At 36.0% G+C, this 26,426-nt stretch overlaps 2 protein-coding genes across 5 annotated transcripts; one reads left to right on the top strand and one right to left on the bottom strand.

Annotated features, from left to right (window-relative positions):
- Window positions 1-827: 827 nt before the first annotated feature.
- rps27a (ribosomal protein S27a) lies at window positions 828-9,757 on the bottom strand. 2 transcript variants are annotated; one of them, XM_084129887.1, is made up of 7 exons: window positions 9,473-9,757; window positions 3,225-3,313; window positions 3,059-3,123; window positions 1,602-1,656; window positions 1,433-1,518; window positions 1,163-1,294; window positions 828-1,078 (listed from the first exon to the last, which is right to left on the bottom strand). In XM_084129887.1, exons 3-7 carry the CDS (start codon window positions 3,104-3,106, stop codon window positions 929-931), a joined length of 471 nt encoding a protein of 156 aa, XP_083986013.1. In that variant the 5' UTR covers window positions 3,107-3,123; window positions 3,225-3,313; window positions 9,473-9,757; the 3' UTR covers window positions 828-928. The 2 variants fall into 2 exon arrangements, with proteins under 2 accessions (XP_083986013.1, XP_083986014.1); XM_084129888.1 differs by lacking the exon at window positions 9,473-9,757 and having other exon boundaries at window positions 3,059-3,148; window positions 3,225-3,251.
- Window positions 8,426-24,871, top strand: rtn4a (reticulon 4a). Of its 3 annotated transcripts, none has more exons than XM_084129882.1 (7): window positions 8,426-9,052; window positions 15,108-15,315; window positions 19,062-19,200; window positions 22,666-22,735; window positions 22,852-22,898; window positions 23,058-23,116; window positions 23,896-24,871. In XM_084129882.1, exons 1-7 carry the CDS (start codon window positions 8,650-8,652, stop codon window positions 23,936-23,938), a joined length of 969 nt encoding a protein of 322 aa, XP_083986008.1. In that variant the 5' UTR covers window positions 8,426-8,649; the 3' UTR covers window positions 23,939-24,871. The 3 variants fall into 3 exon arrangements, with proteins under 3 accessions (XP_083986008.1, XP_083986009.1, XP_083986010.1); XM_084129883.1 differs by lacking the exon at window positions 8,426-9,052 and adding an exon at window positions 10,900-11,107; XM_084129884.1 differs by lacking the exon at window positions 8,426-9,052 and adding an exon at window positions 12,533-12,709.
- Window positions 24,872-26,426: the final 1,555 nt, after the last annotated feature.

Raw genomic sequence — 26,426 nt, forward strand, 5'->3', positions numbered from 1 at the left:
CCACAATAGAGCTTTCATAATATATTAAACAGTACTTATATTACTTACAGTAATATATAGAATATATACATACAATACTGGTCAAAAGTAAAGGAATAATTACTTTTTTAAGAATAAGTTCTTTTAAAGTCTCTTATGCTCACCAAGGATGTTTTTATTTGATCAGTAAAAAATTATGGATTATGGAAAATTAGGATTTTTTTATATAAATATATTTACATTTATTTTATTTCTGTGATGCAAAACTGAATTTTCAGCATCCTTACTCCAGTCTTTCCACAAAAGGAAAAAAACTAATATTCATTTAAGTCACATTAAATGTTAAGAATATTAGGTCACACTTCCTATTTAGGTGAATAGGTGTCTAACTACTATGTACTTTCATCAAAAAATAAGTACAACATTTATTGTGCTCATATTCTATTGCAAAACACCTTTGCTGCTATTAAGGTGGGTGACTGGTATGGTTAAGGACAGGCTTGGTAACATGGGTAGATTTAAGGGGTGGGGTCAAGTGTAATTTTAAATGTAATTACAGATATTAATAACAGTTGTAATTACATATAGGTATTCCTAAAATATGCAAGTACATAGTAAAATCAAGTACACACTACGTGCATAGGGTCAAATTTAAATGTTAGTACATAATACTCCCAATATAAAGTGGGACTGAATATTAAAATGCAAAAAGACAACCTCTAAATTATACTTTGTTACTAAAGTAGTCTGCATGTCCTGTTACCAAGAATCAAATTTCTATTTATTCATGTCAGTGTAATAGGTTCAAAAAACAAAACAAGAAGTGATATTAATCAGGAGACGAGAGATTCATTTTTAAATGTGGCAGGCCACAACTTTATTTACAAAGTACGAACTCCAGACCAGACTCTTCTGTGATAAACACAGGGCATATTGTCAGGACCGTACTTCACTTGTCCTCTGGTTTGTTGAAGCAGTAAGTCAGGCAGCACTTCCCGCAGTAATGACGGTCAAAGTGGCTGGCCATGAACACCCCGGCTCCACACTCATCCGCGGGACACTCACGGCGCAGACGGTGGATCTTGCCGTTCTCATCAACCTGAGGATCAAGACAGACAACTTAGAGTTCATACTGACAACTCCCAAAGCAGAGCACAGGATACATGCCTGACAGGTGACCTACCTTGTAATATTTAAGCACAGCGAGCTTGACCTTCTTTCTCTTGTGCTTGTTCTTCTTGGGAGTGGTGTAGGACTTCTTCTTCCTCTTCTTAGCACCACCACGCAGTCTCAGCACGAGATGCAGAGTGGACTCCTGGATGAACGAGCGCAATGTTCATTTGGATGCTTTATAGTCTGTTACATTATTTGAAAACCTGAGCAGTGCAGTATGATGGCGATTGAGAACCTTCAAATGTGAATGATCATTCAGCTTGGATGTTTATTCACTGACCTTCTGAATGTTGTAGTCAGACAGGGTGCGTCCGTCCTCCAGCTGTTTCCCAGCAAAGATCAATCTCTGCTGATCAGGAGGGATTCCTGCATTCAAGACATTTAGCAGTCAGTCTTTAGTCTTCACTTACTTTTAGTTTGTAGTTCACATCATTGCACACACAACTTACCTTCCTTATCTTGAATCTTTGCCTTGACATTTTCAATAGTATCAGAGGGCTCAACCTATAAAACATTGAGGCCAATAGAGATTACATAACAGTAAACTGCACTAATGCCTGCTGCGATTTCGGCTATTCTATACATTACAAACCACACTGTACAACATGGATCTAATAAACTTGAGTACGAAATGTATGTAGACTGTACGATGATGACACCTATTGAATCGTAGGCTACGGCACAAGTTTGTATAAAAGAAAATGTCATAAGCAGGTGCAAGTGGTAAACAAATAGAGCTAGATGAATCGCATTGGCAATTGTGGTTTATATGTGCGCTGAAAAAAAGGAGGTAGTAAAAGAGGAGAATATAAACGTGGTCGTGGCTAGGGAAGAGAGGCCAACCTGGCATGCCAATTTTGCAAATGGAGCTTGAAGTGAATAGTTTTAGTACAGTGTCACATTGATCAATACGCCATTTCATGTTGCATGTTTACAGGCTAGGAGTAGCTAACACACTGAGATGATCATGCTAAATTTATGACACTGTCAGAAAATTGATCGCAGGATATCTTTGGTCGCAAAACTGTTACTACGGCCATCTTTGAACCGCTCTCACACGACCACAGAAATCTAGGACAGCCCAAAATCGCACAATGTGCATTAAAGCAATAGTTGTCCAAATCAATTATAATGTAAAAGGAGACCTTTTTTCAAATCACAAACTGATTTTGTCTGACATTTTTAGTTTATTTTTCTTTCTTTTGTTTAAAGTTAACATCTTTAAATTTAAACTGATACCTATTTTACCTGAAGAAAGAAAGAAAAGATAAAAAGACCAATGCATAAACTGCATCTGGCACCTATCATACATTGGTAATGCTTTACAATATGGTCTCATTTGTTAATATTAGTTAAATCACTAACAAACATTAACAATGGACAATACATTGTTAGGGCATGATAATGTTAGTTTTAATGTTGCATTAATGTTAACAGATACAACTTTTAACCTTAATGTATTAGTAAATGGTCACGCAAACATTAAAATAAATAAATGAAGTTTAAGTATTGTTCAACCTTCCTATAAAGCGTTACACATACATTAATGTTAGAATAGTAGCTGTAAATCAGGGGGCTATTGTAGTAAAAAAAAAAAAAAAAGCATAACTGAATTTAAATATTCCTAATATTATTATTTTCTTAAAACATCAAGTTGTAGACACATTTTCCATTTGTTTCCAGTCTCTTCTAATGTGCCACATGACATAGCATTAGCATTATTTAGGGCTTCCGTAAAACAATAAAAAAAAAATGCCTTTGCTTACGTTATAACATTACATATCCTATACTATTGTATTTAAAGATTGCTAAAATGCAAAATAACGTGGCCTCACGTAGTTAAACGCTGAAATTAAATCAAATAATAAAGTGTCGAGCTGTCTCGTGCGGCTCATCTGCGCCTCACCTCGAGGGTGATGGTTTTCCCCGTGAGGGTTTTCACGAAAATCTGCATCTTGATGTGCAAGCCACCTGTGTATAAAGCATATGAATGTTTCTGGATAAAGTTAAAGCATATTTATAAACGAATATCATATTTATTTCGTTATTATTCGTTCGTGCCAGTAACTCACCACCAGCTCTGAGATGGCGGAAACCGAAAAGGGTCCTTCAAACGGTACAATGTGCTCTTCAGCCCTGTAAAGGCTGCCCGGTGAACTGCCTGAAGGGAAAATGAGGCGAAGAAAAAGTGAGACAGAGACATTATATTTAACACTTCTGACGATGTTAAATTTTAATGTTGTATAGACGCCGTAAATTTACGTAGTGTAAGATATAAATATGAACAATAACATAATGAGTTTTCATTTTCACAATATAAGAAGTCGGTTTTCTCAGAACAGTTTTGCCTCATAGATAAATAAAAAAAAAAGCTCAAGATTTTTTAATGAATTGTGTTTATTATTATTATTATAAACGAAAACTTTGCTATTAACTGCTTATGTGCTGTTTTAGAATACATATTTCGTGAATGTGTGAGTGTACGTGGGAGAAATGTATGGACACCACCAGGGGCGCTATAACAAGTGTTGGCACTGCATGTTGAAAGAGGATTTGAGTGTTGCTCGCACACTGTCTATGGTTGCTCATGTCTATGGTTGCTCACCAGAAATGAAAATGGATTCAGTTCAGTTCAGTCAGTCATGATAACTTGATGCATTCGGTGGGCTCAGAGGACTTTCACATGCATGAAATGTCCAACAAAGTCCTCCTTATGTCAGGTCTGACAAGCATGCCAATTTTTCTACCTCTTTGTTGTATTACATAATACATCCTTTCCAGCCCTTGTTAGAGCAAATGGTTGTTGGCCAATTTACTCCTTTAACTTGCTCAATGCTCGGCCAGTTATGTGCATATTGTGTAATCTTGGTTTTGTAACCACAGGCAACAGCCTTTGCATAACATGGCTCTTGCTTCATCTCTCATTGCCAAAAATCGAATATTTTTCTCTGCAGAAGCAGAATAAGGAAATGGAGCTCTTTGCTTTAGTGCATCCAGATCTGGACGAGTGTGATGTGTTTTTGAACAGCATGTTCTCATATAGAGGTCAGCACCTTTTAAAAGAATGTACCACATAAATACTCCTTTTACACACAAACATGCAATGGTCTTTAGATGCGAGACAACTGACCGAGCAGGCATGAGTGATTACTGTTGACACCTTTAGGTGCTGCATGAATGTTATAGAGTTGCACCATGAAGAAAGCAGCCTGTAAACCATGTGTGCCACAACACGAAGTGTTCCAAAAACAGGTCTGTCTCTGTCTGTGATAAATGATTAGGGGTAGATAGAGATACTGAGTACAAGTAGATACAGAACACAGCTGCAGAGCCAAAATCTAAACTGCAGTGTAGACTTGACATGAGAGAGCAGAGGCCATGCACTCATGAGATCAGGTATCTCTGCTTGTGGGAATACTATAGTCAAAAGATAATGTTAGATAAAAGTTACAATGAGCTGGGATTCATTGCATACTTTCAGTGTAGATAAAATGTACACACATGCACTCAAACTGGCACTGAAGCTGATGACTAGATGCATGCTTAAGGGGTGAAAAAATAACTTTGCAAAATAATTTAATTAAATACTCATTTGAGTATTTAACCACTTTAAAGGAATAGATTTTAAACATTTATTCAACCTCATGTTGTTTCGAAACCCATGTGCTGTCATTTTTCACATACAACACAGACTTTTTGGAAAAACCCTTCAGGACCGTTTACACGACACCAACTAAAAATAGAAAACCTTTTACGCATTTTGGACGTTTATTGTATATGGTAACATGTTTTGTTGGCCTGAAAACGCAAACTTTTGAAAACTGGTAAGTGCAAGTTTTTGAAAATGATTCCGTTATTGTCTGTGTAAACTACAAAAACATGAATTTGTGAAAACGTTTACGTCATGAGCATGCATATTATGTGTTCAGTGTTTCTTTACAAAGTTTCTTTACAAACGCCATCTACTGGCCTGAAATACAAAATACAGCGTTTTTAGTCGTTTTTGTGGATCAGTGTGAACCAGACTGTAAAAAAAAAAAAAAAAATAAATTTTTTTACGGGGATTGTTTTGACAATGTTGAAAACTTTTCAAAAATGCAAAGGAAAACCTTTTCCGGTTTTAGCACATCATTGCCATGTATAGCCTACATTCATGTAGCTCTTGAGAAATCTGCTACAGCTCTTAAATCTAATCATCTTTATTCTTTTCTCTGTATTCTGCAGTATACTTAAAATATAGCACATAGTCTGCTTTTATGGCACTTCATTATATGCTGTACTGACCATGAATCATTATAATAGGCTATAAAAAGAGCAGCTTGAACATTCTACATTACATTTATGTTCCCCTGAATAATTAGCATATAGGTTTGGAATGACATTATAGGGCAGTGTTATAAAGTACAGACCAATGAAGTATTTATTAAGGATTTGAATTATTTTGAATACATTTTCATTTTATTTTTTGGTGAATCAGAATTGGAAGGAGGATTGATTTCAGCTTTATTTCAGTTACCAAAATGATTGTAATAGTTTTAGTTAACAAAAACAACACTGCATGAGAGGAATTAATTTCCCCCTTTTAAAACTCTGTTTACTCTTCAGTGGGGAAGTTTATTCTCATTATTTCTATGATGCATGAACATTTAGTGCTGTCTGCAGAAACATCTCAGCAGTTATAATGAATCTGGTTTCTGCCAACAAACCAGTTTACTGGAGAAACCCCCTAAGCCATGACAAATGTTCGTACTGTACTCTTAATTAGGTTGAAATAGTTGAGGAAGTTCAGATCAGCAGAGTGATAAGACATTGTTTTCATTGCCAAGTGAAGCCACACCCCAATTTAATGCTGTGAAGATCACAGTTCATTGACCTGCAAAACTCAGTAATAAATACCAGCCAGATTCTTCTTCCAAATTTGGAATGGCAAACCCACAAAACACCCTGAACAGAAGAAGACTAATTTTACTCCCAAAAAATCCTGAAATATCTTGACAGAGAGAGAGAGAGAGAGCAAATATTAAACTGATCAGATTTCTATGAGTGGGACGTCTCCTCCTCCCTATCTCTGACATAATTTACATGTCAGTAAGCATGTCATTTAATATATTTGCATAATAAAACAATGATTTCTTGGAAATTAGTGTAATTAATATTTTCATTAGTTAATCACCAATGTATAGGCTGCAAAGCCATGCTTGTAAATTGAAACAGTATAGCATGACCTTGAGTGCCTATAAGTGACCTTGATTGCTTCATTAGAACATATAATTACAAACCTTAGATGATTGAAGATCATGATTCAGAATGTTTAATAAAGGAATGTCTGGGAGACTCCCTTTTCCCCTCGCTATGACTAAGATGATAGAGCTTGTGTTCTGGGAAATAACAATGACTAGTCATTAAAATGGATTTCAAGATAACTGTTATGAATCAGCAAAATGAGTGAGATGATTAAAGCTAATATTTTAACTGTATTTAATCCAAGATCTAAAAAATATATTTCTGCTTCCTTTCTTTTACAGACGTTAATATGGATTATGGCTAGTCTTTTGGCACAATCCAAAGAACTCACCCATAGATGATGTATATCAAACATCCCTACGAGTAATCGATCAATAGAGGAGATGGGCCAGTTACAGTCAGCCCAGCATGACTCAGTGCAGCACAAAGACCCCTCAGAACTGGTTTGGCACTTTGCTTCCCCAATGACAATGGAGACTGCAGTATCTGGAGAGGACAAACTATCCCTCAAATCTGCCTTTGTCTCCTTTTCACACCGGGGACAGACAATGACATCTGCCCAGCAGACATGCACTGACTCACCAGAATCTGCAGGAAGACTTAAAAGATCAACTGATTATTATAAAACAGCTGATGACCAATTTATAGCTCATAAATTGTGCTACTTTTGGCCATAAGTGGTGCTTGCTAAGGCTTGCATCACTATTCCTGTTGCTTTTGCTTATAGGGTTAGGGGTTTTAAGTGCACACAATTTTTCAAGTAATCAGACGTACAGTTTCCACGAAAGGAGGGACCCGAGATGGGATATCATAGAGACACAAAGGTGTACATTTTGCAAGTAATTCTTGTAATTTTACAAGCTGTCTCATGCAGATCACAGTATCTGGATCCGCCTGGATTCCTTTGTTGATCGATCTTTTGACCGTGACAAAGATAACATTTACATTCCATATGTAGTCATGTTAGTCAAGTACACAATGTTCAGACTTTATTGAACCTTTACAGAGAGAGAGAGAGAATATTTATAGTCTATATTGGTCAAATGTTTGGAAACATTACTATTTGTGCTCTCTTGTGCTCATCAAGCCTGCATTTATTTGATCAAAACAAATATAATTACAATTTAAAATAATGGTTTTCTATTTGAATATACTCTTTTGTGTGATACCTTTTTTCAGGATTCTTTGATGAATAATAATAATAAAAAAGAACAGCATTTATTTAAAATAGAAATCCTTTGAAACAATATACACTAGGCCTATACCGTTCAAAAGTTTGGGGACAGTAATTTTTTTCTTTCTATTTTGAAAGTAATGAATACTTTTATTCAGCAAGGATGTGTTAAATTGTAAAAAAAAAGTGATAGTGAAGATTTAAATTGAAAAGATTTCTATATTGAATCATTTATTTTCTTTTTTCTATTAGTCAATGAATCCTGAAAAAAGTATCACAGGTTCCAAAAAAAAAAAAAAAAAAAAAAGTATTAAGCAGCACAACTGTTTCCAACATTGATAATAACGGAGTATCAATACAACAACAAATCAGCATAATATCATGTGCATATCATGTGACACTGAAGACTGAAGTAATGGCTGATGAAAATTCAGCTTTGCGCACATTTTAAAGTATTTTAAAATATAAAACCATTATTTTAAATTGTAATTTTATTTCATAATATTGTTTTTTTTTCTTTTTCTGTAGGTCTACTTTTGATCAAATAAATGCAGGCTTGATAAGCATAAGATACTTTTTTCAAAAACATTAAAAATAGTAATGTTTCAAAACTTTTGACCGGTACTGTATCAACCTATCATCTACATAAAAACAAATACAACCAGTGCATTTGTGAATTGTAAGCTGTTTGAAATGCATCACTCGGCCATTTTCCACATACTTTTCTGTTCAGGAAGAGAAAGTATGGGCGCGGCTATATCCCGCCCACTTTCACTGCTCACCCAATCAAATACCCTATTTAGCGTAGTGTTGCACGTATGGAGGTGTTTGGGCGTCACCGAACCGCCTCTTTTCACTGTTCAGCCAATAAAAGAGTTAGTCAAATTTACATACACTTCCCCTAACTAAGCGTCTCTCTAGTCAAACAACTGCGCCGTTTCTGCGGTTTAGGCCCGCGTTCAACCTGTCGTACTCTCGCTGGTGTGCTAAAGAAAGTTTTGAAAAGACATTTTCTTAAATCAAAAGGACTCGTTTTGAAAAAGTTACTTTTATATAGCGGTGTAAAATTATTGTTAACAATGGATGATCAAATAAGCTCCACGACACCTTCATATGGCTTGCAGCACGAAGAAGAAGAACACCGAGCAGACAAACACGTGAAAACTCTGCTGGATGAAGCGACTGATTTCTCGCTTAGAGAGGCAGCGGCGGATGTTCAAGAGGTGGATGATGATATTTTAGATCTGGCCGGAGGAGCGAAAGATGCGCTCGAGAGGCACAGGTCCACACTGCCACGTACCGAAGAGCCTCTGCTGGACTTTTCAGACCCAGAACCAGAACCACCATCCTCCTCTAAACCAGAACCAGAAGCTGCCAAGCCAGCACTGATCGGTGCATTTGGAGATGCAACAACAAAACCGACAAAATCAGAAGAAAAAGAAGAGAAGAAAACAGTCACACCATCTAAATCTTCGTGTTCATGTAAGTACATAATGCATTTGAAACTTATCATTCAGATTTGATTTTCAATCAGGGATCTAAGTGTCATCACCACCTCCACCGAATAAAAAATGTTATCAATATAAACTTTTAAGCCAAGTTATCCACCCAACATGTAACACCAGTATTGACATGACGTCAGTTCCGTTTAAATAATTCACGTTACATGCATTAATCAAGACTAAGTGACTTTTTACCTATTTTGTCTAATGCACTAACACAGTTTGTTGTTTTGATCAAATTTAATTCTCCTATTTATATTGCTTGGCATAGTTTTTGAACGGATGCTTATGGGTACGAACGGATTACAATCTGTAAAATACCATAGAATAAGTCCTTATCTAATGTGGTTCTTATTAAAAATAAGTGTTTTACCCACTTTACTGCGTGCGTGTAACTTACCACCTGCATTATGCTACGATGATCATTGAGAAATTGTCAAATGTTTCAACGTCATCTTGATTGCGTCCCTATACTGCCATCGTGTGGAATATTTGTGCAAGCAGTTTCGTGTCAGCCGATTTATTTAGATTAAAATAAAATGTGTTCAAATTAATAGGTATATCTAAAAATCCGAATAAAATGTTGTTTTTAGCCTAGTATCAAATACTTAATGTTCACATAGCCTATACCTATTGTAAACAACCGACTGAACACAAGTCATTTAGTTTACTCAGAAAACGCAATGACCCATGATAGCCACAACGGGCTTCATAAATCATCCATTATACATCGATGCTTCAATGAAAGCCTGTCATAAACGTTACAGTCTAAAGGGCAGACTGTGTCCGAATAACAATCTGTTACCCAAAGCAGAAAAAGTGCCAATTTTGATACAAATGAATGTCATGACTAAACCAAGACTCTCTTGGTTTTCATTTGGGCCCAAACCAGATTATTGCACACACCAGCTACATAATTCTATTGCATGTAGGTCATTATTTATGAAAAGTTTTTTTTTCCCTTCTTTTATTTAACTTTGAACTATTTAACCAGATAAATGTTGTTCAAGTGCTAATAAATATCTTTGTGCCATCTCAAATTTTTAAATGTTGGGACAAATTATGTCTTCCAGGTCATGAAACTAAAAGGTTTATTCATATTTGGAATGGGCTTTTATTTTTGTATTTTCTATCTTTGTCTTAATTTGTGTAATATTTAGTCATTTTGTTATTAGCCTTTGTCACCTTTTATTATTTTATTTTTTTTACTACGATTTAGGATTTAGTTTTAGTTTTTATTTAACCCTACAGAGCATTTTGCTAAATATATGCACTATATTAAATATTCATTATATTTTGACTTAATCTGTTCTTCAATATTTGATGTAAGTTTGAATAAATCCATCATGAAAACAAGTGTTCATGACAACCACCATACAAATGTGTAGTAGTAAAACATAATTGTCATTAAAAATTTAAATTTATAGTTTTATTATTGTAATAAAAAGCTCTTATGTGCAATTTAAATGTTTTTATAGAAATAAGTTGTCAATTTCTCAAAGATTTTTTTTTGTTGCTAAAATTAACATGTTTATAGTACCTGATATGTACAAATGAATCTATTGCATCATGAAATATGTGTCAATGCCCACCCTACTCCTACATCTAAATGTTTCTTCTAAAAACACTCATAATAACTGAGGTACTGCGGACAGGTCAAAAATAACATCCGTTTTGCTAACTGTGGATGTCATTTTTGTGATGTAGTTCATATGTGAACCCAAATGAGGCCATTTAGTATGATCCAGCTGAAACCTCATGTTACTAGTACACCGCGTTCAACACCTTTGAATGTGGTCAGCTGACCTCCGCAGTGCTGGCCTTTGCAGAACGTGATCTGCTAGGAGAGCCGTAGCGTCTCTCTCTACCCTTCAGTCCTGTCCTGCCCCAGCCAGAGACTCGTACCTCCTTCCTCACTCCTGACCACCTCTTCTGCAGACTCTTGACTGGAATGTATGACAGATGCACGCCAATTCAGATAACACGACTTCTATGACAACCTCTGGGATGGAGATAAAGCACTGGAAAGAACAGGGTATATGCTTGTTTTGCCCTAATCGGCCTAAAAATGAACTAAAATGATAATTTTTCTGCTTGCCTTGTCCATAAATGTTATTAGGGGAAGCTGTGAGTGAGTTTTGCTTGGTTTTGTGGTCTTGCAAAGGTTCTTGTGGGAGAGAATGTTCTAGTTGCCCTGAGTAAATGGTCTGGGATGTCTTGATTACAAAGCATATTGCAACGGCAAGCATTTATCCCTCTGCCAGAGAATGCTATTGGCAAACTGCCTGTTTGCTGCACAAAATGTTGAACTGACTGTATATATATTGAATTCAGTGCATTTCAAAAGAAGTTGACAAATATACTATGCAGCATTTCCCACATGAGTATGTCACTGCTGCTTTAAGCAACAATTAATTTAGTTTTATTTATAATTTTTGTGTGTTTGGCATCGTTTGTCATTGCATTCTAGCTGTTCTCAGATGTTCGGGAGGGGCCTGCATTGCTATTTAAATTGTTTATGCAAGTTGGCACTGATTGTGACAATGAAATCAAGCTGGGAACATGTAATGAAGACGGATGTAAACTTCTGTGAACTCTTTTGAATGTTGGCTTACGTTTTGTTTCCTGGATGGATACATTGTGTCTGACTTCAGGGCCTGTGAAATATGGTGACTGGATAAGATTTGGCCATTTTGAGTCCAGATTTGTCATTCTGTCTCGTCATTGTACATTCGGTTTCAGAAACACTTTATAGTTCGTTTTGAGTAACGATGAGAAACAAATAAGTTAACTGGTTATACTTATCACTGGTTCTCGACCATTTAGTCTTAGATATTTCATGTAATGCACTACTGTTTTATTCTGTACTACTGTACTGTTCAAAAGTGTTGGGTCAGTAAGATAAAAAAACCCCAAACTTTTATTTAGCAAGAACACATTAAATTGATCAAAGGTGACCGTAAAGATATTTATAATGTTACAAAAGATTTCTATTTCAAATAAATCCTGTTCTAAACTGCCTATTCATCAAAGAAAAAAGTAACACGATTTCTTCAAAATTATTTCACAACACAACTCTTTTCAACATTTGATTATATTTCTTGAGCAGCAAATCATCATATTAGAATGATTTCTGGAGAATCGAGACACTGAAGATCAGAGTAATGATGCTGAAAATTCACCACAGGAATTAATTACATTTTAAAATGTATTCAAATAGAAAAGAGTTCATTTAAATTGTAGTGTTATTTCACAATATTACATTTTACTGTATTTTTAATTAAATAAATGCAGCCAACATTTATGTTTAAAAACAATTTTTGTTTTACCGACCCCAGACTTTTAAAATGTAGTGTATATGTAATCTATCCATCAACACGTTCTCTCTTGCAATCCATATTAGCGTTGGACGGTGGGGTTTTTTTTTTTTTGTTTGTTTGGTTTTTTTTTACATTTATTTGAGCCAACTCTTATGACTCGGACATAAGCGGACTTTTATGTACTGGATTACTGAGGGACTTTTGTTTTATCATCCCATTCAACCGGAACTACCATTTGTCATTGAAGTCGCGTGCTTCTCGTGTGTTCTTGGCCCAGGCTGTCTGATCGCAGATGAGCGAGATGGATTCCAAACAAGGTTAGTTAGTGAGTTAGACCTTTAAACGGCCTGTAATTGCGTCCCTCCTCCACGTGCCACTGTTGATTTATGTGCATTTATATTGCAAAGTGTGTTTAGAAACACTGTCGTTATTCAGAATGAAATCATGATGATAAAATGCAGGTTTTATTCCGGGGGATTTGATAAGGCCGCTCGACTTGTCGTATTTTGACGGGTGCATTATAATAGTACACATTAATATTTATGAGCAGATATGCATGCATTGTGTTAAATTTCGAAAATGTGGCACATAAGTACTTTTTGTGAACTGTTCAGTTTCGATAAGCTTATGCAACGGTCTGTTGGCAAGAGTACAAGAGGAAGGGCAGCATGTTCTGCTGTACAAACCAAAGTGTTTCTCAGTTATTGATTAAATACACTGGTTTTTTGTGTGGATGATGATGTTTGTGTTTTAGAAAAGCAGTGAGAGAAGAGTGCATGCATGCTGACTTGTCATGAACTCTGATCAGATATGTTGGCACATAGTAGATTAGGTTTAATTATTGAAGGGTCATTGACTGACTGTGAGGTTTCTGTCCTATTTTTATCCTCCCTCTAGCCAGGACAGACTAGGTTTGCTGTAAAGTCAGAATTGAACATGATCACACCATGAAACATGCCATGGTGTCCTTGATGAATGTGTGCCTTATGTTTGATGTTCAGTGTGGTCACAAGTCATTTGTATATTAAAATGATTTGTTCCACATGCTCATCTGTGAAGCCATAACCATCCATAGCAGTTTTCCCATTTAATTATTCTCTTTCCTGCTCTTAAACTTCTTAAACACTGGCCATGTTTACATGTACATATTCTGATTAAGATTTGTATTCTGGTTTATTCTGGTTATTCCAAAATAAAGGTGTAATGTTAATTGATAAATAGTTGGTAATTCTGATATTATCAACATTGTTGACTAAATGTCTGATTTGACAACTAACTGAAGTAATTTGACCTAACATCACTTCTGAAGATCTACAGCTTGTCAATTGTTATTGGATATGTCTGCTATAATTTTTTAACATGTCAGAGTATTTTAAGTAATCATTTTTGCATATCGTTGTTATCAAGAAATGTTATATTATAAATAACCATATCAAATTTGAATTTGTCGGTAACGCTTTACAAAGTTTCAGTTTGTTCACGTTCGTTAACTACATTAGTTAACATGAACCAACGATTAAAAAACACTTCTAAAGCATTTCTTAATCTTTGTTAATTTCAATGTTTACCCTTTTATTTAAATCAAAAGTTGTATCTGTTAAAATTATTGATAACACTTTACGATAAGGTTTCATTGGATAGCTGCATTAGTTAACATGGACTAATAATGAATAATACTTCTACAGCATTTATATTAGATTGTTGAAAATAACATTATTAAAATCAAAAGTAATGCACTGTGAACTAACATGAACAAACATGAGTGGTTGTATTTTTATTAACTAATGGTAACAAAAATACTATAACGCATATATTTCTCAGTTAATGTTAGTTAAACATTAACCAATGGTAACAAATGAGACCTTATTGTAAAGGGTAACCATATTGTTTAATAAACCTGAGCTAACATGAACTAACAATGAACAGTTGTATTTTTATTTTCTAACATTATAGGTCAGTAAATATTATAATGTATGGCTCATTGTTTTTTAATGCTTTCACTAATGTATACTAAAGAGACCTTAATGTAAATCCATTTGTTTTTTGTTCTACAAAGTAATTTAGCTCCTTAATTCTCATTCATGTGCTTTCGCAATAATCACAAAAATTAAGGTCACGAGATGAGAATTTGTTGCTTATGAAAATTGGGTTAACATGCTTATATGGATGTGCTTTTAAAAGTGTTCATTCCTTTTTGTATTAAAGAAATAGTTCAACCAAAAATGAAAATTCTGTCATCTACTCCCCCTCATGTTGTTCCAAACCCGTAAGACTTTCGTTCATCTTCAGAACAGGAATGAAGCTATTTTAATGAAACCTGAGATATTTCTGTCCCTCCATTGACAGCTACGCAACTACCACTCTGACACTCCGAAAAAGTTCATAAAGAGATCGTAAAGCTAATCCATATGAATCGAGCGGTTTAGTCCAATCTTTCCGAAGAGATGTGATCGCTTTATACGATGAACAGATTGAATTTAGGCTTTTGTTCACATGAAGTGTCAAAGCGGTAGTTGCGTAGCTGTCAATGGAGGGACAGAAAGCTCTCCGATTTCATTAAAATATCTTCATTTCTGTTCTGAAGATGTCTTGCAGGTTTGAAACAACATGAGGGCGAGTAATTTAATCATTTTTTTAGGTGATCTATCCCTTTAATCCCAAAAGTTTCATCATCTGTCTGTTGAGGGTTGCCGTAACTCTTCTTTCTGCCGGCAGTGGTGGACCTGCTGTACTGGCGAGATCTGCAGAGGACGGGGGTGGTGTTCGGAGCCAGTCTGTTCCTGCTGCTGTCCCTCAGCATCTGCAGTATTATCAGTGTTCTCTCCTACGTGGCCCTTGCCCTGCTGTCTGTCACCATCTCCTTCAGGATATACAAAGGCATTTTACAGGCTGTTCAGAAGTCAGAGGATGGACACCCCTTCAAGTGAGGAACGCACACAGTTGTTGCATGCATATCGTGACGGGATCAGGCTCACATTTTTCCACTCCATGTTTTGTTCACTTTGCGCCGCCTGAGTGTAAAACGTTTAGGGTAATCCTGCTTTGATCAGTTTGTGTTCCAGTTTATGTAAGGAGGTAGATCTGTGGAGCTTAGCTTCTGGGCTTACAGGAGGTGTTACGCGTTGTTGGCTTTGACTCCCTTCCAAAATTAAGCCCTCTGCTGTGAAACAGACGTGGAACGACACAAATCTGAGCACTTCAAGATTCTTGAAGTTGTTTTGGAAGTGAAGTGGTTGCAATATTGGTGTTTTCATACACTTAATTTTGATCAAACTGCTAGGCTCGGCTCCAAAACCTAGTGAGCTGCTTTGAAAGTAGCTGACTAGTAAACAAACAGCAAAGGCAACATTATAATTGAAATGGAAGCTCATAAGTGGTAAGGCCATTGCACACTGAGTCCGAAATTTTCGTATGCGTTTTTTCGTGTTCGTCAGCCTTAAAATTCGTCACGCACAGAAACCTTGCACACTGAGTCCGATGCGTATTTATTAAACCTTTGCGGGAAAAAACGCAAAAAATACAAAATGGATTCGTCAAGCGGTGAGGATGATTTTGTTGCCCTCTTTCTTCTTAAAAAGAGAAAAAGAAAGAGGAAATATTGGGTCGATCCAATCCTGAGATTGCGCCGAGAGGAAGGAGAGTTTATCCTTATCAAGGAGTTGCGAAATTATCCCAAACGATTCAAAATTTACCTCAGAATGTCAGTGGAACAGTTTGATGCTTTGCTAGCGATACTGGAGCCACATATTAAAAAGAAGACCACCAATTTCCGTGAACCAATCGATCCTGAACAGAGACTGGCAGTATATGTCTAAGGTATGGGCACACACACGCGCATACACATAGCCTACCTACACGCACACTGTGCACGCACGCACGCACACACACACACACGGCCGGCGGAAGCGCTGGGCAGACAGAACAGCTGTATACAGGTTATATTTTATACCCAAATAATACATGATTAGTAATCGAATTGGCTGCTCGATTTTGTCGTTCGCTTGTATGGTGGCTCTGAATTGTCAAAAAACCTCTCAAAAGACTGGCTGTGGATGCGAAAAACGCAGAAAATCGAACCTGATCCGAGTTTTTTTATTACGGACGAAAGTTTCGTAGACAGTGTGCAAGCGTGATTGACACAACGTGAGGTCGAATTTTTTTTTTTAACGTGTGAAAATTTCGGATGCGAATTTCGGACTCGGTGTGCAATGGCCTGTAGTTTGAAATGCTCTATTGGCAGCAACTCCTTGTACCACACAAATGGTTACATTACACATTAGCCTAACCCTGTCTGTTTTACGTGTTATTTAACAAACCATATTATAGATGGGTCGTCAAATTTAAAACGGAGAACGGTACGGTTTGATTTATTTTTTTATTTTTTTAAAGGGTAACTAAGCCCTAAAACAACTTTTTAGTTAATGATCTGTAAGACTGGGGCTTTATTAGTGCTGTTTTCATTGATTCGAGTAAATGTTTTGACATTTGGGTATAAAATGTTTTAATTCTACAGTATATGGTGTAAAAACGTCTGAGTGCTGCCCTCTTTAGGCCCTTCCACACCCTTCGCTAGCATCGTCGGCATCGGGAGTTAAGACCGCGGTTTGAGCCAGCGGCTCGAATTGATGAGAGATGCTAAATCATAAATCAGATGCATGTACGATAACATTACGATGTCCAGCAATCATTTAAAATAGTACATTGTGTTTAATTTGTCGTTTAATGAGATCTAATGTTCAAATTTTCACGTGAATGAAAAATCTTTTGCCAAGCGTGTCAGAGGTTTTGCAGTTTGTTTTGTGATTTCACCGGAACGAATAGGTAGTCTCTTCGCAACGTATTGAAGCGCGCGTCCTGTACGTACCACTGATCGCAGCGGCAACGAGCACTTTGATCACCTTGATTTCAAAAACAACACATTTTAGCGCTAGATCGCCTCTTATTTAACAAACGAACAAAATGAATGCTCTGCTAGAGTTAACTGGGCATGTTTTATTTATTTGTATTGGTACATTCGTGCCACGAGATGTTTCAAAAGTGGTGGGGACGCAATCGACCCTGGCAAAAAGTGGTGGGGACATGTCCCACCGGCAAATTACGCCTATGTGTCAATCTGCGGGTCTCAGGTGCACGCCCCCCGCTCAGCCCCGCCCTCAGTTCGTCCTCTCTATCTCCGCTGGGCTCTGCCCACTTTTACAGCATTTTTCAAATATTGCCAGTGGGTGGAGTCAGGCTCTGACCAGGGGTTGATTTACACTTTAAAGCTACACTGTGTAGGATTTTCTCCCATCTAGCGGTGAAATTGTTTGACTACCAACTGAATATTACTTTCTAGCCCCTCCCATTCCGAGGGCATTTTAACTCCTACGGTGGCTGTATTATTTCAAATCTGCCGGCAGTCGCGAGTAATCTCTCCCTCGTATATTCGTCACGGCGCCACTGAGTGTAAAAACGCGAAAGGCGAAGCTTGAATTTCCAGGTATGTCCCTCTTTGGCTAATGTATTTTCAAGATGGAGGCGCAACATGGCTGCCGCCATTCGAGCGACTCGCTCGTATGTATTCTAAATAGCAGATTCTACGCTTACGAGAATACTTGATTAGTTGGTAGAAGTAATTACACATTAATGAGCACATATCATTTTGAAAGAACAAAGTGTTTTTTGCTAAGAATCAACTTAAAAAAATTACAGTGGAGCTTTAAACGTTCTTTTACAGAGAACCGTTACATAACACACACAAACGCACACACACACACAGTAGTCAACATTTGAAGTGGATATAAAAAGGACAAGAACGGGTATTCAAAATTCATGTATAACCTTGATGAAAGGTTTTGATCCACTTGAAATGTTGACTACTGTGTATATATATATATATATTCTCCCATGATTCTGAATAGACAACTAAACAAAGTTTATTATTTAAAAAAAAAAAAAAAAAAAACTGTTTTAATGAGTGATTCAATGACTGACTCATAAAGACTTCACTTGTTTCATTACACCTTCTGGATAAATCAGCGTTTTTGAATGACTCTTGAATAAATGATTCAATAAATACATTTGTCAGTCGCCACCTACTGGTGTAATGATGTAACTGATGTAATCTTTACTTGAAGTGTCAAGTTTCAAAAGATGATTTACTCTATTTTGATTGCTGTAGAAATCACACATTGTTTATCCAAACTATAAACATTTATCCCAGTACTTTTATGATTTAATATGAATTATTGTAAGACAGAAATAATGATATGGTATGGTTGAAAAGACTATTTGAGGAGCTGTTTCATACCAATGCATGACAACTGCTCTCTCTGGGTCAGCGTCAGCGTGAACGCAGATTTGAATGTTCCTCCGTGATCAATCATACTTTTCAAAGGCTTAATAGACAGCTGAATTGTTGACATTAAAAAATAAGATTGCGTGGGTGTTTGGATCAAGATTGCAAATCTTTTAACGATTAATCGTGCAGCTCTTCCTGTAAGAAAAGGAAGGATTGTAAAACTAGTTAAATGTCATTGTCTTCCTAACTTGATGGCGAGCTAAAAAGGGCATTAATCATAAATGTCATGATAATTTGTGTTTTATCATGAAATTTCAATGTCTTGCTTGCTCACTAGGTTCATAAAACTGAGCTTTAGTCTCACGGTAAACCTTCTGTCTTCTGTACAGGATGTATCTGGATAAGGATATCGCGATCCCTACGGAGACGGTCCATAAGTACAGTGACACAGTTCTGGTGCACATCAACACTGTTGTTAAAGAGCTGCGACGACTCTTCCTGGTGGAGGATCTGGTGGACTCGCTCAAGGTTTGTTCTAGAAGAATCCTGATCGTTCTCTCTCAGCTTATGCTCTTTTATTTGATTTGGCGCTCCATAACTGCTCTCAGGGTGAAGACTGGGAAATAAATCTTGTTGTCTTGACGTTTTATGTTGTTGAGGTGGGTGAACATTAATGCCCTTGTAAACTGTACAGTTAATGCTTAATTTGATATCAAGATTTTTCCCCCCTGAAGAATTAAGCTAGAAATTGGCCTTTAGTGTCAAAAAAGGAAAGGGTAAAACAGTTCTGCTTTTGTATCTTTTAATTGAATCCTCACGTTCAAGTCCATTTATACTTCTATTCCGCTTCTATTTTCATGAGTGAGTAGTTTGTACGCTACCATTCAAGTCTATTTATACTTCTTTTCCGCAAGGACATAAGTGACAGTAAAGACATTTTGTTACAAAGATTTCTATTTTTAATAAATGCTGTTTTTGTTTAACTTTCTATCTATTAAAGAATCGTAAAAAAAAAGTTTCCACAAACAATAAGCAGCACAATTGTTTTCAACATTGATAATAATAAGAAATGTTTCTTGAGCATCAAATCAATCATATTAGAATGATTTCTGAAGGATCATGTGACACTGAAGACTGGAGTAATGAAGCTGAAAGTTGACATTTTAAAATGTATTCAAAGTTTAAAATGCTAATATTTCACAATATTACTGTTTTAACTGTATTCTTGATTGGGTTGGTGGTCAGGTCTGGGGTGTTTGCTCTTGTTTTGCGAGAGTGTCATGAACGGCTCCACAAAGCAGCCTTTGTTGATCAGGCTGAGGGGATTTGGACTGAGCTCTGATGGGATAGAAATGGTGCCAAAAAGATCGCTCTCGCTTTTTTTGTGGGGGGTGGGGCGGTGGGGTTAAATAATCATCTGTGATGTAGCATTGAGGAATGCCACTCTTTAGTCATGTGATGCTCTTTTAGAAGGCTGTCACATGACAAGGTTAGCTGCAGGGCTGAATGATCTTGAATGAATAGCTGAACTACACTTTCCAGCTCACTATGCGTTGTTGCTCTAATGCCCGCGTTGCCATGTTGAGGGCATTCTAGTTCTAATGAGTGGGCCATTCAAAAAGAACTGTATGCGCTACTAATGCGTTTTGCGTATTTAGTTCAGCTATTGTGGCATATGAAGTCTAGTGATGCACCAAAATGTCTTAAACCACAAATTGATTATAATGCTATGATGTAATGTATCACACATTTAAACATTTTAAAAAACTATTTGTTTTTGAAATGTATAAAAATATAAGTGATTGTAAATTATTAAAATAAATAATTAGTGACGCACCGCACTGGGCCGTAACCGAAATTGAGGATGCACTTGGCCGAAAACCTAAAGATTTAAACCTAAAGACCGAAAACCACTTATTTTAATATTAGGTTTTTACATTAATTTCATGAATGAACTAAACACTGACATTTTAATTTTCAGAAAATTAAACTAAAGTTTATTTAATAATCAACACACAAATAATTTATTGCACACAAGGCAATTTTTATATGAACTTTTTAATGTAAAAATGTTTATATTTCACCAAGAAATTGAAGACAGATTTATTCAAATGTTTAAAAAAAATGAAGACATTACTAACAGGTTAAGTAAAAATATAATATGTAATACAGTGCATTTAGCAAAATACTGCTCTCTAGCTAACTAGAAAAATATGGACATTGAATGGCTTTCTTGAGGTAAATAAATGGATGTTGTTTATGTACATGAGCAATATTGGTTTTGCTATGTTTCACAGAACCAAGATTTGCAGGCCTATATCTTCACTTTATTTTTCGTGAAGCATTATTTTACTTCGCCTCAGATATAATCAAGAGACATCCACTCTTGCATTCCGTGTTCGTGCATTTTGGGAGCGGAGCAATGAAGGGAGGGGTGTGCTTGTTTAGGTTGATTTCAAATATCAACAGTGTTTCTAAGAAATCACTTACTTCACCTTTAAACGTCACGGTTTTTAAGGGCCAAAATCCTTGACCGAAACAATTTTGGCGTGAAACTGAAAATTGATGCTTTGGTAAATTAAGGAATTCGGTAAATCCCTAAACAAAACATTGAAAATATTAATGTTACTTCTGCTGTCATCAACCATTTATAGCTTATAGACAGTGAATTTTCAGAACTAAAGGTCATAAGAGCACAACTTAGACTCTGGTATACTAAATCCTGGGTTAAGCGCTTCTTAATCTTGCGTCAAAATGTCTGACATTGAGTCGCCCTGTTCTAAGCAAAGTTTATGGCGTAATGGAAAAGCACCACTAACATTAATGTTAAATCAGCACCTCATGGCTTTTCTTGGCGCTGCATTGGCACACGTCTCAAACGCAGGGGAGCCCAGTGGATGGAAGCGTCCGTGTATGGAGATTTACTGCCCTGTGAAGGGGGTGTTGGTTATGAGCTATGGGTCGAGTTACAGCCAGACCCCGCTGCCCTTTCAGAGCTCTGGAGGTCTTCTACAGCATTCAGTCTCTCTGTGGTCAGGCGGCTATATTGAGTGACGTGTCCTGTTACGAGCAACCGTTTATGTGCCGGTGGGTTTTGAACAGGTTCTGCCATTTGTTGGGTCAGCTTGCAAAAAAAGTGTCGGCATGCCTTTCTTTTATTCTATTTTAGTTCAAGTGAAATGCGTTTGATGTTTATGATGTCAGTTTATGAAAACGGTTAGTTATTAAGCATTTTTCATGACTTTTTACCCTCTTTTTGACTCTTAAAGTGAAAAGTTGTTCACCCAAACATTAAAAATGGTAATTACAAGTCTGCTCACCAATACTGTTTGTGATTTAAAAAATACAGTAAAAATGGTAATATAGTGAAATATTTGAAAAACTTTTGTATTTAAAATTCTATTTATTTCCTGTAACGCAAAGCCGAATTTTCAGCATCATTACTCCAGTCTTCAATGTCACATGATTCATCACATGATTTGCTACTTAAACATTTCTTTTCAAAGTTGTGCTGCTTATTCTTTTTTTTCCCTTTTTTTTGTGTGGAAACCATGCTTTTTTTGTATTTGGTGAATAGAAAGCATCAAAGAATAGCTTCTTCTTCTTCTTCTTCTTCTTCTTCTTCTTCTTCTTCTTCTTCTTCTTCTTCTTCTTCTTCTTCTTCTTCTTCTTCTTCTTCTTCTTCTTCTTCTTCTTCTTCTTCTTCTTCTTCTTCTTCTTCTTCTTCTTCTTCTTCTTCTTCTTCTTCTTCTTCTTCTTCTTCTTCTTCACATTTTTGAAACAGTGGAAAAGTGCAACTTGGCTCTGGGAAGAGGTTTGAGTTGATAAAGTTTCAGAATGTCTACAAAGTACATTTAAACTTATTTCAAAAGATGAAGCTTACTTTTTTCTAATGAGCATAAGTGTCAAATGCATTTGTCACATGTGACTAAAGCGTTTCCTCTGGCCTGTTGTACTCTGCTTGTATGTTGACACGTGGTTTTCTCTTCTCAGTTTGCAGTTCTCATGTGGATCCTGACCTATGTTGGTGCCTTGTTCAATGGTCTCACCCTTCTTATTTTGGGTATGTCTATTTTGGGAATATAGTCCTGTTTTTAAATTGATGCATTGTAATTTTTTGCTGTCAAATTGTCACCTGTCAGAATATGGCATTATGTTCAAAATGTGTTCTTTCTTTAGGTCTCATAGGGGCTTTCAGTTGGCCAGTGGTCTATGAAAAGCATCAGGTACGTCTATTTGACTTGTGAATGCAATGTTAACCTCCGGCTGAGGCAGCTGTCTTGGTATATTAAGTGTTTATTGGAGTCTTCATTGTCAATAAACGCATAATACATCTATAATGTTCACCTGAATGCGGTAATTATTCGTCCTTATTCCTAATACAGGCACAAATTGACCATTACTATGGACTGGTGAACAAGCAAATCAAAGATGTTGTGGGAAAGTAAGTCTGTTTGCATGGCAACTGGTGATTTCCTCAATGAACCAGACAAAATAGTGTTTTATGATAATTTGGTTTTGATGAATACAATTGTACTATATATATATGACAAAAAAATACTTAATGATACTACAATAACTATTTAGTAAAAAAAAAAATATTTTTATTAATATAATACATTTTTATTAATTATTTTATAAATCTTTTTTCTTTTCTTTTTTTTTTAGTTTTAGCTACACTAAAGTAACCCTGACCATATAAATCTGTAAATGTTCAAAAGGGAGCAAATGCACCACATTGCTGTCATTTAATTTTTTATTTCATTCTAAAAACTGACACCTGTGGCTTTTTTATGGAATCTATATATTGGTGTATATTAGTGTACCCCTCAAAAATTTCAGCAGATACACGCATTGTAATTTTGTTTGTCCATTTAAGGCCATTCAAAAGTAGCGGCTTTTCAGACATTTTTTTTATCATATTGTAGAGACTATCTATATATCATCTAACAAAAATATGCATACATATATGTAAATAAAAATATACATGTGTATGAATATGTATTTTTGTGTGTGTATAACTTTTGTTAGGTGTGATTAAGTGATTTGACAGCTCTAATATAGATATACATGCATGTCTGTGTATATATTAATAGTTTTTTTTTTATAGTTTTTTTACAATGTTACTTTTTATGACTTGTTTTATTTATTTAGTTTAAACGTGTGCTTTTCATGTTCCTCATGGGCTGTAGTCATATTCTTTTGTTTCTGTGCCATTAACAGGGTCCAGGCCAAGATTCCCGGAGCAAAGCCAAAGACAGAGTGAAGAAAGTTAGATTGTGTGTTAATTCTGTGCACGAGAAGTGATGTTGGAACGAGAAAACGGACAGAATCGTGTTTGGTTTGGAAAAAGGCCTTAGACGATGCAATGTAAACTTTATCCCCCCTCCCCCAGTGTTTGAAATGTTAGCATAACTGAGAATGAATCCTTTTTAAACCTATGAGTTTCTCTCACAAGCAGAGTCGTCACTGTCTTTCAGAGTAGAGCTAGTTGTCCATGTTTAAACGCAGCTACGTAACACCATTACAGAATGTAGTCCGAGGAACTCCATGTCAGCGAAGGCAGGAATCGATGAGGTTTTTTTTTCCATTTATTATTCGGTCAGTGAAGCGTTCACCTTGTTTGAAGGCCATTTTGATTCATTTCAGTATGAATTGTTTTGATGATGAAGTTCCTTCACAAGTCTTTTGATTTTAGCTATTTTCTTTTTTCCCTATTTTGTTTGTACTTGGCGTGATAGAACACAGTGGTGTTGTGGTGTAACTGTGTTTAAGTTGATGCAATTAAATCATGTTAGAGGTGAAGAGGCTTCTATTCTTCTGTAGCAGAGTTTAAGAGCAGTTTTATTTCACACATGTCTACAAAGGGATCTGTTACGGCATATTGCACCCAACTATTCATTGTTTTTAGCCGTTAAGTAAAAAAAAAAAAAAAGGTGAACTAGAAGGTATGCTGTCGGCCTATCACCTTCCTGTCATGTCAAAAATCAACATGTTTGCAGATTTTGCCGTCTCCATCGTGGATCGAATACCTGAAACGGCTCACGCTCTTAAAAACTTGCAAACATCAAGCGCTGTTTCTTCATGCAGGTCATTTGTAAAAGATTTCAGTTTTGATGAAAATATGCTGAAGACTGTCTGTGGAATGCATTGTGAAAAATAAACCAATAAAGTACCAATAAAGCTTGTAGACAAACTATTTGCTTTTGTGCTCGATTTGAAGGTTTGTTTTTTTGGGATATGTTCGGAAGGTTTGTCATTTACAATGCAGTTTGTCACGTGGGCTTTGACGCCATCCAGTGGTTTTGTAAGGAAGTGTGGACTTTTCTCTGATTTCTCTCATTTTTATGACATTAACAAGAATGTTAATTGATAATATATCAATAATAATAAAATAACTAAAATGATGCTGTTTAGAGGAAACAGAAGTTAATCAAAGTAAGTACAAAAAAAAGTAGATTGTGTAGACTTAATGTGCATGAAAAATATCCTGAGAATAAAATGAAGCATTTTTTTCCAACCTTCATAATAAAGTGCAACAGTTATTTTAAATAAGATTTCTGTTTAAATGCTTGTTATAATACCCAAATTTGTGTGGTTTTAAGATTTTTTTTTCTCTCCTTTTTTAAACAAATTGTAATTAAATATCCATTCTCTTTGTTTTTTTTGTGCTTTTACGAAATCACCACAAATGTGTTGAATTAAGATATTCCGGTGGTAAGGACCAAATGTGTTTTTATGCTGCCATAAGTTTGGGGTCAGTTTTTTATGTTTTTGAAAGAAGTCTCTTATGTTTATAAAGGCTACATTTATCTGATCAAAAATATAGTAAAATTGAGTGAACTATTTAAAAATAAATTTAAAATCGTGTTCTTTTCAAAATGTAAAATTCAAACTAATTTATTCCTGTGATGACGTCTTCAGTGTCATATGATCCTTCAGAAATCATTCTAATATGTTGACTTGCTGCTCAAGAAATGTTTCTGATTATTAATGTTAAAGCTACACTCTGTAGGATTTTCTCAAATCTAGTGGTGAAATTGTTTATGACTACCAACTGAATAGGCCCTCCCATTCCGAGGGCGTTTTAACTCCTACGGTGGCCATATTATTTCAAATCTGCCGGGAGTCGCGAGTAATCTCCCCCTCGCATTCGTCACGGTGCCGAGTGTAAAAACGCGAAAGGCTTGAATTTCCAGGTATGTCCCTCTTTGGCTAATGTACTTTCAAGATGGAGGCGCAACATGGCTGCCGCCATTCGAGCGACTCGCTCGTATGTATTCTAAATGGCAGATTCTACGCTTACGAGAATACTTGATTAGTTAGTAGAAGTAATATCTTCTACCAACCAACATATCATTTTTACAACATAAAAACACAAGAACAAAGTGTTTTTAGCTAAGAATCAACTTAAAAAATTACACAGTGTGGGTTGTGCTGCTTTATATTTGTGTGGAAAACTACCTTTTTATTATGATTATCTGGTATGTTGTGGTTCTCACTACAAACATAAAATTAACCTGGGATTTAGTTTAATACCTGACAAAATTTCAACCTGTTTTTGGAAACTGCAAGAAATAACCAGTTTGAGCAATTTTCTAACTCTAAGAACAAGTCATTCATGCTCACTTAAACTGCTACTAACTCACTCTGATCAGTTTTCCTCTGGCCATCACGCCTCCATCACCGTGAGTGTATTGTAGAGAAAGAGAGTGATAAAATATTGTCGGTGTTGTGCAGCGATTCATTTGAAT

The sequence above is a fragment of the Abramis brama genome (assembly GCF_963993115.1).
Source record: "Abramis brama genome assembly, chromosome: 11".
NCBI classification, from domain to species: Eukaryota; Metazoa; Chordata; class Actinopteri; order Cypriniformes; family Leuciscidae; genus Abramis; species Abramis brama.

Bases quoted from the DNA above. Each gene is read 5' to 3' on its own strand.
- rps27a (XM_084129887.1), bottom strand. From the start codon at position 3,106: ATGCAGATTTTCGTGAAAACCCTCACGGGGAAAACCATCACCCTCGAG. The intron at 1,295-1,432 runs GTCAGTGAATAA...TCGTTCATCCAG, and splicing joins CTGACTACAACATTCAGAAG to GAGTCCACTCTGCATCTCGT. The intron at 1,079-1,162 runs GTAGGTCACCTG...CTTGATCCTCAG, and splicing joins CTGTGCTTAAATATTACAAG to GTTGATGAGAACGGCAAGAT.
- rtn4a (XM_084129882.1), top strand. From the start codon at position 8,650: ATGGATGATCAAATAAGCTCCACGACACCTTCATATGGCTTGCAGCAC. The intron at 15,316-19,061 runs GTGAGGAACGCA...TCTTCTGTACAG, and splicing joins GAGGATGGACACCCCTTCAA to GATGTATCTGGATAAGGATA. The intron at 22,899-23,057 runs GTACGTCTATTT...TTCCTAATACAG, and splicing joins TGGTCTATGAAAAGCATCAG to GCACAAATTGACCATTACTA.